The sequence below is a fragment of the Phoenix dactylifera genome, chromosome 18, assembly GCF_051530095.1.
Source record: "Phoenix dactylifera cultivar Ajwa chromosome 18, Ajwa_hap1_PhDact_Kaust_v1.1, whole genome shotgun sequence".
In the NCBI taxonomy this organism is placed as follows: Eukaryota; Viridiplantae; Streptophyta; class Magnoliopsida; order Arecales; family Arecaceae; genus Phoenix; species Phoenix dactylifera.
Window position 1 is genome coordinate 16749823 of NC_143207.1, and position 12896 is coordinate 16762718.

General features: G+C 37.2%; 1 protein-coding gene across 3 annotated transcripts; it reads right to left on the reverse strand.

Annotated features, from left to right (window-relative positions):
- Positions 1–1123: 1123 nt before the first annotated feature.
- On the reverse strand, positions 1124–12643 carry LOC103703315 (uncharacterized). Of its 3 annotated transcripts, none has more exons than XM_039131534.3 (8): positions 12478–12643; positions 11313–11378; positions 4427–4491; positions 3756–3808; positions 2560–2666; positions 2204–2253; positions 1527–1609; positions 1124–1449 (listed from the first exon to the last, which is right to left on the reverse strand). In XM_039131534.3, exons 2-8 carry the CDS (start codon positions 11368–11370, stop codon positions 1335–1337), a joined length of 531 nt encoding a protein of 176 aa, XP_038987462.2. In that variant the 5' UTR covers positions 11371–11378; positions 12478–12643; the 3' UTR covers positions 1124–1334. The 3 variants fall into 3 exon arrangements, with proteins under 3 accessions (XP_038987462.2, XP_038987464.2, XP_038987463.2); XM_039131536.3 differs by having other exon boundaries at positions 12533–12633; XM_039131535.2 differs by lacking the exon at positions 12478–12643 and adding an exon at positions 12141–12273.
- Positions 12644–12896: the final 253 nt, after the last annotated feature.

The following is a 12896-nucleotide window of genomic DNA, read 5'->3' on the forward strand; positions in this document are numbered from 1 at the left end:
TAAGCCAATTATCACTTTAATTAGGTGCAACTACAGTTCTCTTCAATTGCTTGGAACATCTTGGCCAATCCTTCCCATGTCTCACAAGGTCATAATTAATTTAGAGGGCACAATGCTTCAGTGAAATTTTCGAGTGTTAATAGAATTACCAAAATAAAGAAGTGTACTATGCAATACCAAATACACCAATGTTTTTTTTTCTAAAAAAAAAGAGCATTGCCAAACATGACCCAGTGTTGATATATGGCCCACTTGGTCTGCATGCCGTGTTTTGGGCATAGAGTGGTCCAAAGTGCAGAGCTGCAATCCAAGATTGAACCTAGGTTTCAGAACTGACAAAGGAAAGAACTGTGGTAGGTCCAGATGTTTCAAGTTTATAAGGCTCTTGTTTACTCAGCTTTGGCTTGTTATCGTGTATCCATTTCAGTTTATCGACAACTTTTGGAAAAGCCATTATTCTGCTAAGTTGTCTATATTTAAATTCCTAGACAAAATCACATAAACAAAAGCAACTGAATAAACCTTGACTTAAACCTAGAAAGGCAGTGCAATGAAGGTCCCAACCTTGATAAATCTAGAATGTGATAGACCAGAACAAAGAACTCAACATGAGTTGAGCTCAGGTGAGGTTGAGGTCCTTGCAAGCAGATAAGGACTCGGTCCAGCATGGTGCCGTATGTCTTTCTTTTTATTATTGGTAGGCAACTGCTTTAACCACTCAGATGCAAACAGCATGTACATGAGTCATCATAAGGCAGGTATCGTGCAGGAAAATTTCCAATTTACTAAATTTATATCATCAGCCTATGGCCTTCATTAACAAGCCAAATGGCTGGCAAGAATGAATCAGTGCACCTACAACAAAGAGAAGGGGGAAAAGCACAACATGCAATTACTTTCAACCGGCTCCCAGCATATAAAAATATATCAACAATGACCGTTTCGTAGCCTAAATTATGAAACACAAATGGGAAGCTTAAGGTTTCATGAGATTTAATGCACCAGGTTTTTGGTTAAGGAAATTCAGTCAGTAACAAGGCAAAAAGATGCTTCAGGTTGATTTAAAAAATCATACCCAAGTGATTGCAGTGTAAGAGAGATGATTTTATGTTAGAACCCCGTCTGAAATAAAAGTTTACAATTAAAGATCAATTGCCAAAAAGGAGTTCACAGAGCTCAATAAATGACTCGAAATGTTGGCCGATTATTATACAACAATGGAATGCCTGATTTTGATGATTTTGGATGTTAAAGATCAAAATTGTCTGTGCAGCACAAACTGCAAAACTGTGGTTTGAATGCAATCTTTACACTCAAAAAGTATGAAAACACATTCAGTGTGGTTTTGGTACAAACCCATCAACAGCGAAGTTTCGGGTAGCTGCTGGTAGAGCTAAGCGAATTCCATCAAGCTCAGGCTTTGCAATCACCTGGCAACCAAGGCGAGACCTGCAAAAGTAGTTTCACAACTTATTCCAAATAAAATATGGAGACTATTTAAGCTTTTCACAGGAAGATTCACATACGTTTCAGTAAGCCCAAATGCTAGATCCAACATGTCATTTTCTTCATCTACTGGATCTTCTAATTTGTTGTAGTATTCCATATCCTGATAGCAGCTTCCCAGTCAGAGAATGCATCAAAGTCCTATATATATATAGAGAGAGAGAGAGAGCTGAACTTGGCTCCACTCGAGTGGATCTCCACTCAGATCTGGTCAAGTCTCCATTGAACAATGAAGGTCTCGCATCAACAATCCGAACCATTGTATGTGATCTACTACTTTTAAACTGCTTACATATCAAAAAATTATGTGATTTGGAAACTCCTAGCCTATGCATCAAGTGATCAACAAAATATATAAATTTAGAGTTATTTAGACTGTCCATTTATGGACTACCTGATGCATAGACTAGAAGTCTCCAAATCACATGAGTTTTGGTAATGTAACCGATCTAGATGCAATAGATCACATCTAGTGGCTCGAATCATCGATATGGAACCCCCATTGTCCAATTTAGACTTGACCGAATCTGAGTGAAGATCCACTTGAGTGTAGCACAGTCTATACATACATACATACATATATACACACATGTATGTATATATGTGTGTATATATACATACATACATATGTATGTATGTATATGTGTATACATATATATATGTATATATATATAATCTAGAGTAACCAAGAACATACCATCACAATCACATGGCAGGTAGAACAAGCTAGTGAGCCCTCACATGCTCCTGAGGCCACATCAGAAATATAGGGTAACTGAAACTGAATAATGAACCCCAAATAAAGGTACACCATATTCAACAATTTCTCATCCAACCACTAGTAGATAAAAGGTTTATGATTCACATAAACCTTATCAAAATTCTATATGTAGCATTTGCTAATTGGATATGATCAAGTGAAAGTACATGACTATTCAGAGGTATTTCAATAAATCAATAACTGTTGACTGCAGGCCCAATAAATTCACCTTACATATAAAGCAAATCGTTATAAAAATCTTGTATAGTGTCTAGTGATCACAAGATAAAAACCTTCAAGTTCTATGTCATTTTCATGGGCAGCTTCTAACATTGACATTCCAATAGGAACTTGGATGACCTTTTCCTCACCATCTTTATCAACAAACGTCACAGTTATCCTGCACGGTTTACCAAAAACAATTATGATGAAAGGGCTTCTTGACTTTATAGCAGAAAGTCTGAGTACTCTAAAAGCATAGAAGTACAAAAAAAATCATTTTGTTTCAACATTAAAGCTTGGATAAATAAATAAAGAAGAAAAAAGAGACAGATTAGTGGATTTATGGCCAACAGAAATTGCTGATAGGAAAGCATGCATTTATCAAATATGAGACATTATTGGATGCTTGGCAAAGGTTTATGAGCTGCATCTAATGCAAGAGACATCATAGATATTTTTAATCCAAAAGCTTGAATGAAAAACAAACTCGATAGTGCATAGAAATTTCAGTCAAGAATGTGTGGATACTGAAAAGGGAGATGAAGGCAAACTATCTGCAAAAAACACACCAACATTCAACAATGAAGGTCGTGGTTGGAGATCCTTTACTTGCAAATCATGATTCAATAATTTATATTTCAAAATATTATAAACATGATTGATATCCTTTTGGAAGAGGAATGTGGTTGTTCAAAGGAAATGTTAAAACATAGAAACACAAGTAGATAAATCAGGAAAAGCATGAGTCAAAAACTCCACTGAGATTAGAAAGTTCCCACTCCATGGTTCTCAGAATTTTCTAAATCTCAAAATCAACCCCAAGGACCTACTTGTTGATAATTATATCCTTTTCCCTAAAAGAAAAAGGTATAATATCAGAACACGTTATGGATTTGGTACATCTAAATGCACCCACCCTAGATGCCTCCAAAAAGCTATAGTTTGCCCAATAATTGATGTCTTTGAAAACAGTAATATAATGTCTGAAATGGTATTTGCAGTATAAACAACACATTACCATCAAAAGGAATAAATAAACAAACATAACAGGAAGACAGCAACTTGATTTCAGCACTAATAAACATGAAAACATGAAAGTAAGCATAGGTCATATTTAATACATTTATAAAGAATTGATTATACAAATGTGCATAAGTAGAAGATGTCGACATGGATTCCATGTACATCATGAAATTTAACACCTCATAAAATAAGTGGGCTACGTCATAAGATCACTTAGTATAAAACTAAATGATCAGGAACTTACTTCTCTTTTTTTTCGCTGCTTTCCTCATGAGCAGTAGAAAAGGGAAGATTTTTCTGAAAAAGACATGTCAACAGTCATAAAACATCATGATTCATCTACTTTAAAAATAGGGACATCAAAAAACTCTCAACATATTATCCTGATAAATAAGCCGATCTTGTGAAAATCAATTATTACACGAAAATTCAATTATAATTTGATTCATATATATAAATATGCATACATACATACGCGTGTGTGTGTGTGTATAATATCATGGTACTCATAGCATATGTATATAAGTTTTTTTTTTGTTCAATAAGAATAAGAAGTCCTGGAAGATAAATCATTTCGCGTAATTATATCTAGAAAAACTAAACTAGGAAAAAATAAAATAAAATAGCAACCCAATGATGAGGTAGGGCGAAAATGACAAAACTGCAAACCTCAAGTTGTTACAGAAATCCACAATCTAACTATCTGGCAAAAGTTAAAAATATCTGCATCAGAATTTTTTCTGGATGCTGGTAAGTCCCACTTTAATTTTACTCTTAAAAACGATATTCCCCAAAAAACAACAATGGCAAGGATGTGGAGAAGGATTAAATCTGCATGCATTCTTGTCACCAACATCGTGACAGATTTGATTATATAACACATAATGCATATTAGTTTTAGAAAATAAAACTAACCATGGGGTATAAGTAATGACTGGAAGGCCCTTTTACACATCGTCTTCTAGTTACACAAAACTGACCTGCCAAACAGGAGCTAGCTAGTGTCAACCTAAACCAGTAATAAAACTGACTTCAGGAGGCAGCATGCATACTTGTAGTAAAGAAAACAGTTATTTAATTAATATCATGGAGTAAATAAATCTCATGCAGGAGGTTGACAAAAGGAAAAGAAAGCATATCAAGAATGTAGCCTCAAAAGGATACAGATTGAGGGCTTTTCAAAAGAGGAGTCGCAAATAAGATAAGCCTTCCTTTACAGCAATAAAATATTATCAAAAAACATAAACATCAGTTTGGTAAGTTTTCTGCAATAACCTAGAATGAAGTTGCAATCATGATCAATAAGCCAATCTTGCATTGGAAGCTTCTATTATGGACTATGTTTGAACCTTGTGAATATTTTGCATTATATGGATCAACTGCTGAATTGTCATCGTAAAATCGCTATTTAGAGATTATTATATTTGTAAATATTTCTCACCAAACTATCTTCATTGCTTGCTGGATCTTCATCTAATGAACTGCGGCGTCATATTTCTATCAGACAATTTTCATCATAAAAATTGACACATTGATAATCTTCAGAAATTTTTCAATCACTAGTTATTCTGCAATCAGATCCACAATGGTCATGTTCAACAATCTGGGAGCAATGTGACTTTTAGAAAAATAAGTCCAGAAAAGCATAGCATAATTGGGGACAATCTTGCCTTCTTAAATCAACATGGTCTTAGTGCTAATTAAATTTTTAAAGCTATCCCTTCCTAAAGAGCCCATGATTTTTATTCATTTGGCAGTCAACCACAAATAACATTGACACCATCTAATGAGGGCATCATCGCTAAAAACAAGACAAACTAAATTTAGTTTAAAACATGGTCAGTGGAACTGTCCCGAACCGAGCAGTTCATGGAGTATCAAGTGGTACCCGCGGCGGACCGGAACAGTTCTGGCAACCGAAACAAAAAACCATCAACATAGGGGGAGAAGGAGAAGGAAAGAGAGGAAAAGAGAGAGCGAGCAGGGAAGAAAGGGAGAGGGAGAGGGAGAGGAAGGAAGAGAGAGAGTCGCGGAGGCCGGCGAGCCGCAAGAAGGAGGTGGAAGAGGGGCTCTACCTCCGGGTCCCATGTTCCGTTCGAAACAGGGATCCCGGACGGGGCCCTTTTTTAATTTTGAGATTTTTAAGTGAAGTTGACAAGCTGTCTACTTTCGTCGACCCTTCGCCGGCCTCCGCCACCCTCCCCCTCTCCCCCTCTCTCTCTTTTTCTCTCTCTCTCTATCGTTCTTCCTCTCCCCTACCTCCTCTACTGTGTCGGGCCGGCACGAAACAGTACGGAGGCATACCGACCTGTGCCGCCGGACAACCGATCCGGGCACCGATTCTAGCACAACAAAACTTAGTTTAAAATGAAATAAGAGAAACAGGAGATTTAAGAGGAGAGATTGATCAAGAAGAAAACAAATGAGAAATAAGGGAAAAGAGAAGGAGATTTGATGAGAGACAAGATTTTATTTTCCATTTTAAATTCATGATAAATCATAGATCATGGAATGACAACTCCTAAACATTTAACTGCTATGTAAATTGAGACGCAATAGACATCAAGCAAACATGCAGCACTGAGCTGATCAAACAAGTCTTAAATTTTCTAAAGATAAACGTATTGTAAAATTTTACTGCATTGAGAACTTGTTTGGTTCACAGAAAAAGAAGTGATGAAAGTGTGGTCAACAAAAAATAAAAAAATGGCTCATGTTTGGTTGGAGCTTTTCCATGGAAATAACTTTCCCACATTTCATGAAAAAGAAAAACCCATGTAGGACATAGAAAAGCCAGTTTTCCAGGGGTTGGGATTGTGGTAATTTTTATTTTTTCATAAATGCCCTTAAGCCATCATACTAAAATGGGTCCAACTAAAGTCGATTAAACCCAGTCTCGTCAAACAACTTGGAATGTGTGCGGCCACCTCACATGACTAACTCTGCTTCAAACCCAGAATGCTCTAAAGATAAAGATATTGTAAAATTTTACTGCATTGAGGACTTGTTTGGTTCACAGAAAAAGAAGAGAGAAAAGTGTGGTCAACAGAAAAATAAAAAAATGGCTCATGTTTGGTTGGAGCTTTCCCATGGGAAAAACTTTCCCACATTTCATGGAAAAGAAAAACCATGTAGGACATAGGAAAGCCGATTTCCCACGAGTTGGGAATTGTGGTAATTTTTATTTTTTCATAAATGCCCTTAAGCCATCATACTAAAATGGATCATACTTAAAGTGGATTAAACCTGGTCTCTTCAAACAGTTTGGAATATGTGCAACCACCTCACATGGCTAACTCTGCTTCAAACCCAGAATTCTCTGTTGCCAATTATTATTCTAAAAATAATTATTATGATGTTACGAGAAGGAATGACTATGACGGCAATGACAACGATCTATCTCCTGATTGAAGCATTCTTAGTTTGCAAACTAGGTTGGGTAGTGAAGTTCCAGTCAGACATCCATGTCAACATTCTTCTATTGATACTGACGTTGTTGTTCCAAATATTGTAAGTGGGAGTATTGTATCTAATTCTAAGGGCATAATAAGTATTTTACACAACTTACAAAGGAAAATAGATGCTCAACCAAACATGTCACTATAAAAAGTATACTTCTTATGCCACTTTCCTATGGTCAACGAAACATGCAAAAACCACTTTTCTATGTATCATATACCCATACATTGGCTTCCCAGAAAATGCAATCCAGTGAGGTAAAATGCTTTCCACAAACCAAACGAATCCTGACTTCTATAAATGACCCCATGTTCAGACATATAGATGATTTTTGACACTTGTCCAAACTAATTAGAGCAATTCACAATCAGGAAGTTGTCAAAATAGAGTTTAGCATACTAATGAGTGGTCTTGCATCTTCATCAAATATAATTAACATCTAGATGGCTTAAAAGCCCATAAAACTATTTTAGCTTTCTGTCACATTCTAAGAGTTCCACAATGGCAAACAAAAAGGAAAAGAAAAAAGAAGATTGGGGTGATATTTAATTATTTGCGAGTCCTTTATAGCATATTATTGTCAAAATCAAAGAATCTAGTCATCATGAAAAGCTTATCCATTCAATTAGTTATTTGAAAACCCAACTCCACCTAAGAAGCTATTTATAGAGTAAGGCACTTGATGTTGTCACAATATTTTTTCAAATTGACTACTTTGATGCAATAATATGTCACAAAATATTTACTATAACTATTTTAACTTCCACAATAGTGCTCTAGTTAATGCAGTTAATAATAGTTTTCTTTGACAAGCTCTTCACTAAAGGAAATATGTTCATAAATTCTCTCAACCGACATTCAAAGTGTCAGTGATGACAAGCTAATATCGACATCCAAAACAAGTAGCATGGAACCTGTGGATTCTCTTCTTATAAGCCTTTCTAATAAAAAAGGTGTTGAGTAATTCTTTAATTTTTATATTGGCACATCACAACATGCTTGCCAGGCAGTGATTGACGCCATGGTATACGATACGGGATCAAATGTGGTCAGAACCATACTGATCACAAATCATGATTGTTCGTGGAATTGGTACGAAATGGGCCTGAAGGAGTGCGGACCAATCCTTACCTAGCCAAACTGCTCGAAACCAAGTCGTTCCGTGCACTTCGGTCTAATAAAGGCTTGGTTCACGCCCAATTAACCTTTCCCCTCGGCAATTGAGGGAGAAAAAAATACCATACCCTTTTCTCCCTTCATGTCACACATGAGCAACATAAAAGAGGAGAAGGAAAGGAGAGGAGAAAGAGAGGGAGAGAGCGGAAAGGTGAGCAAGGAGGGCAAATCCTCGATTCGCCGAGGTATTTTCCTACATTCCCTCTTCAATTTTTCTTTTTTTTAATCCCATAAAGCAACAAAGCTGAATATTAGAAAAGCATGCCAAAATTTCGTATTTTGGCATGATTTCATAATATGTCGTAGATCTTAGTCATACGCAATGATACAACTTTTTTTTAGTTTTTATTTTATTTTATATATTTGGATAAAAAATTAAAAAAATAAAGGGGAAATTAGATTCTTAGACACCATAAAGGACCCAGAGGGTTGCAGATGAAGTACTAATCTGGCTGATGAGGCAATGCATCGAGTAAGAATCCTAAACATATTAGGATCGTCGGACATTCAGGATCATCATCCTATACCAGATCATATTCTCTCATTTTGCGTGATGACCCATATGTATACACACTCTCTGAATTTCCATGTTCAAGTTAGTATCATTCCTCCCCAGCCTTCATCAAACCAAGGATCATACCATGATGTTTAAGGTTGTATTTTCCCTAGTTATCAAAACCCTTAAATAAGGAAAGAATCATCCACTCTTAGCCCCTTAAAAATAGTTCTTGGATCCATTGTCGTGGCTACCCCTACATATAGAGCCACTTGAATAAGTCCAAACCAACTAACTTGCTTGTAAAACATTTTTACCATCTCAGGTAACCTAACTAGGACTATGCATAGAAGTTCTAGCTAAAAAAACTACTTACATTTTTGTAATAAAATTACCCTTTTAACTAATACCTTGCTTTGGCTAATAGGTTTAAGTATATACTATGCTTAAACCATCACAATAGCCAACTAATATAAAATATGAACCAAAAGCTGTGGGACTTCAAAGCAACTATTTAGAATCCAAAACCATGGTTTGCCAAACCATGTTGAACCAACTGGTTTGGGGCACACCAAGCCAGACCAGTCGGCTACCAACATGATTTGACATATAAATTTGGTTCACCCCAATTATAGTGGTTCAATTGCAACTTCACCCCTTCCCCATACTTGAAACCCTAATCTTCCATCCTCGGTGCTCGACAACAACACCGAACGATGCCACCGCTGCTACCGATGAGCTCCAAAAGCCCTATGTACGTCTATCACTCTCTCTCTCAACGATGGCCCCTTCCTCTCTCTCTCTCTCAACGAGAGCCCCTCCCTCTCTTTATCAACCCCTCTCACTCCCCCCCCCCTCAATGATGACGACCTCTTGGCCCTCTCCCTCTCCATCGGCCTCTCTCTCCCTTCCTCCTCCCTTCCTCCCTCTCTTTTTCCCTCTCCTCCCTCTCCAACTCTCCCTATTTTAGTATATCCCGAAATGGCATGGTACAAACCCATTGCATGCTAAACTGATCACTCGTTGGTACATCCTATAGTACCAGTTCGGCAAACCATGCCTAAAACCATACAATTATACATCAACTTCTGCTTCTGAAATGGCAACTAAATAGTTAATGTTAAGAATTGAATTCCAAACTACATTATTAGCCCTAAAAGATCTTTTAATGCAAGAAAACATTATAAATAAAACAACTCCATGAATTAAAATAAATTTAACAAAGAAAAATTAAACCTTATATTTTTTTTGGAATCACATCAAGTTGTTCCCCTTGCAATATCCTCCTCGTGAGATAATGAAATTGGGGAACTAACACATGACCTCAAGATTACCCAAAAAAAGTAGGGAAACATTTCTTTGCTTTTTACCTTATTTCAGCCTCTTTCATGATGTAATTCTAAATAAAAAATTTAAGTGCCAACACGTGTCGGTCCATATTGTAAAGCATATACCATGTCGGTCCATATTGTAAATCACATTCCATGCTAGTGTGATGCCAGCATGTAGCATGATTTGTGCCCCGCCAAAAGCTGGGCATCAACATGGCCTCGTACCAACAGAAACCAAACAAAAAGACATAATTTATCTTCTACAATTATGTGACATGTGAGGGAGATGGTTTGTTCCTAAAATCAAAGAGCATCAAACCACCATGAATATGATATAACTAATATTAAGCTATAGTATGACTATAAGTTGTATAATAGCTATGTTATAACTATGATACGAGTATATTGTAATTATAGTATGGTTGTAATATAACTATAGTACGATTACCATATAAGCTATTAGATATGTTATAGATGTAATATAAATGCGGTATAGCAATAATATAACTTTACTATAACTATGGTATAATTATAGTTTACCACGTTATAACTAGAGTATAATTATATTAAAATTGCAGAACATTGTAACCATAGAATAATACAAGCATTTTGTAGATATAACATATACAATATTATATAGAGCCACTATAGCTTTAGTGTAAAAACCAAATCACATTTATATCGCGATTACAGCATCATTGCAGCACATCTATAGTATAATTGTAATCTCATTATATTAAACTAAAGTAACTATGGTCTAATTGTGGTATACCTATACAAAACTATAATATGGATAGTATAACTAGAATCGAGCCATACAGCTAAAGAAAAGCTTCTCATTATATTACGTCTTTTCGTAATAACTATTGCTCATTTGATGCATTTTCTGATGCTTATATGTCACTAGGGTGTCATGCTATGTTATAATTCTAAACAATACATGGCACAATAATCAGCACATGTGCATCTATTAATTTTTGATTCATCAACTGCCCCATTCCTTTGGCAGTCTGGCAATATCTCTCTAGCATGTTACCACAAGGTCATCTTTGAGTGTAGGATACCATTTCAGCCTCCAAATATCCGTATCTCACCATGCCTATGAAACTGGTTTATGCCCACAGCACACCAATCAACATGACATCTAGCAGAAACCATGCAAGTTCAGCAATAGACCAGAACAAATCACTCAAATCATTGTTCTAACAAACCCCACAATGAGACTACCACTAAATACCATTCTCAGTTCATATTTTGGAATACTAAAAGGTGAAAATCCAACACTAATGATACATAAAATAAAGACAAATACATTAAGAAAAAAATAAAATAAAGATACCTATTCCAGACTCTTTCAAGAATCGGGCCCCAAGCTGTGAGAGCCGAGAGAGGACCATAATCGGACCTGATGCATTAATATAAGTTAGCAACACAAATCCAGGAAGCACAAGCAAATTCTTCGGATAAGTGGAAAGCTAAACCCTAGATAGAGCTTGAAGGAATATAATCTATCAATAAAGATCACATTCGCTAAATCCCGTACACAATTGTACTTTAAACAAATAAGCATGTGCATGGTTCAGGTTGGATCGGTTAAGGGGTATTTTTGAAACCAAACCAACTTAAATCGGTTTCTAAAACTGAAACTGAACCGACCATACATGAAAACCGGTTCAAACAGACCCAAAAAAATCAGTTCGGTCCAGTTTATCAGATCAAATGAGCTAAATGGGCTTCCTACAGATAGGCAGTATAAGATAATCGTTGGGCTAAGTGGGCTTCCAGCAAGTTGCAGTGCACTTTCCTTTTTAAAAAAATCCAATCATAAACGTAAGCACCGCCTCAAAAAAATAAAAATTAAATAAAAATTAATCAACCTGATTAAGCCCCCAAAATAACATTTTCTTGGGAAACAAATTCATCCTAAGAATCTATAGATGTAGAGCGTTCTTGATGTAACTTTCCAAACCAAGAAATCAAATTACAATAGGAAACTAAGAAAACTATCGAGAAATTAAACAATATCAGATATCTGAACCGTTTCATCTCGGCGAAAGAAACACAAAAAAAAGAAAGAAAAGAGAAATCATTAGCAGAAAAAAGAAATCAAAGAAATCGTTTCAAGCAAAGCCGGTAAAGCAACATCATTCCGGCACTTGGAGATCACGTCGGTGGCGGAGGATTTGGAGGATTCGCTGAATCCAGCGTAGGCGCCGGCGGTGTAGAACCACTCGAGAGACGCGGGGCCGGAGCTCGCCCTCGCCATCGCCATCCCACCGACAAGGAGACCGAGAGCCGGCGGCAAGATCTCGTACGACGACAAGAAGCCAAGAATGAAAAAAAACAAAACCGAGAAGCGAAAAAAAAAACGAAGTTGAGAACAAGTATTTATAGAGCTAGGCGCCAGAAGAAGGCTTCTCCACTCTCTCGCTCTCTCCCTCTCCTCTCTGGCGAAGGGGCGCGAAAGAAGAAAGCCATGACTCGATCTCTCGAAGGGATCTCACCTCAACCGCAGAGCGAGAGGTTGGAGGAGGACGGCGGCGAGGGAGAGTGGCGGACCTGGCTCTGCACCGGCGAGGAAAGCGGCACACGGGCTGAGTCGGAGGACACTCAGCGGAGGCGAGAGCGTGAAAGGATTGGGCGCGGCTAGGGTTGCTGAAATGGATGAACGGAGCTCACCGCCTTGGCGCCTTCTATTTATTTGCCCGACCGGTTCAGACCGTTGGGACTAAGACCTCGGACCGCATCGAGCCGGTGTTTGATTTCCTTGTGAAACCCGGTCGGTAAATCAAACGGATGAACCAAGCGGAATCGAAATTTGGGCTGCCCGGGCTTTCAAGACAAATCATGCCGGCTCTTGAATTTGCCAAGTCGAACTAAATGTAAGAAATTCGCAAGGTGATTGTTTTTTTTTTTCTCTTGT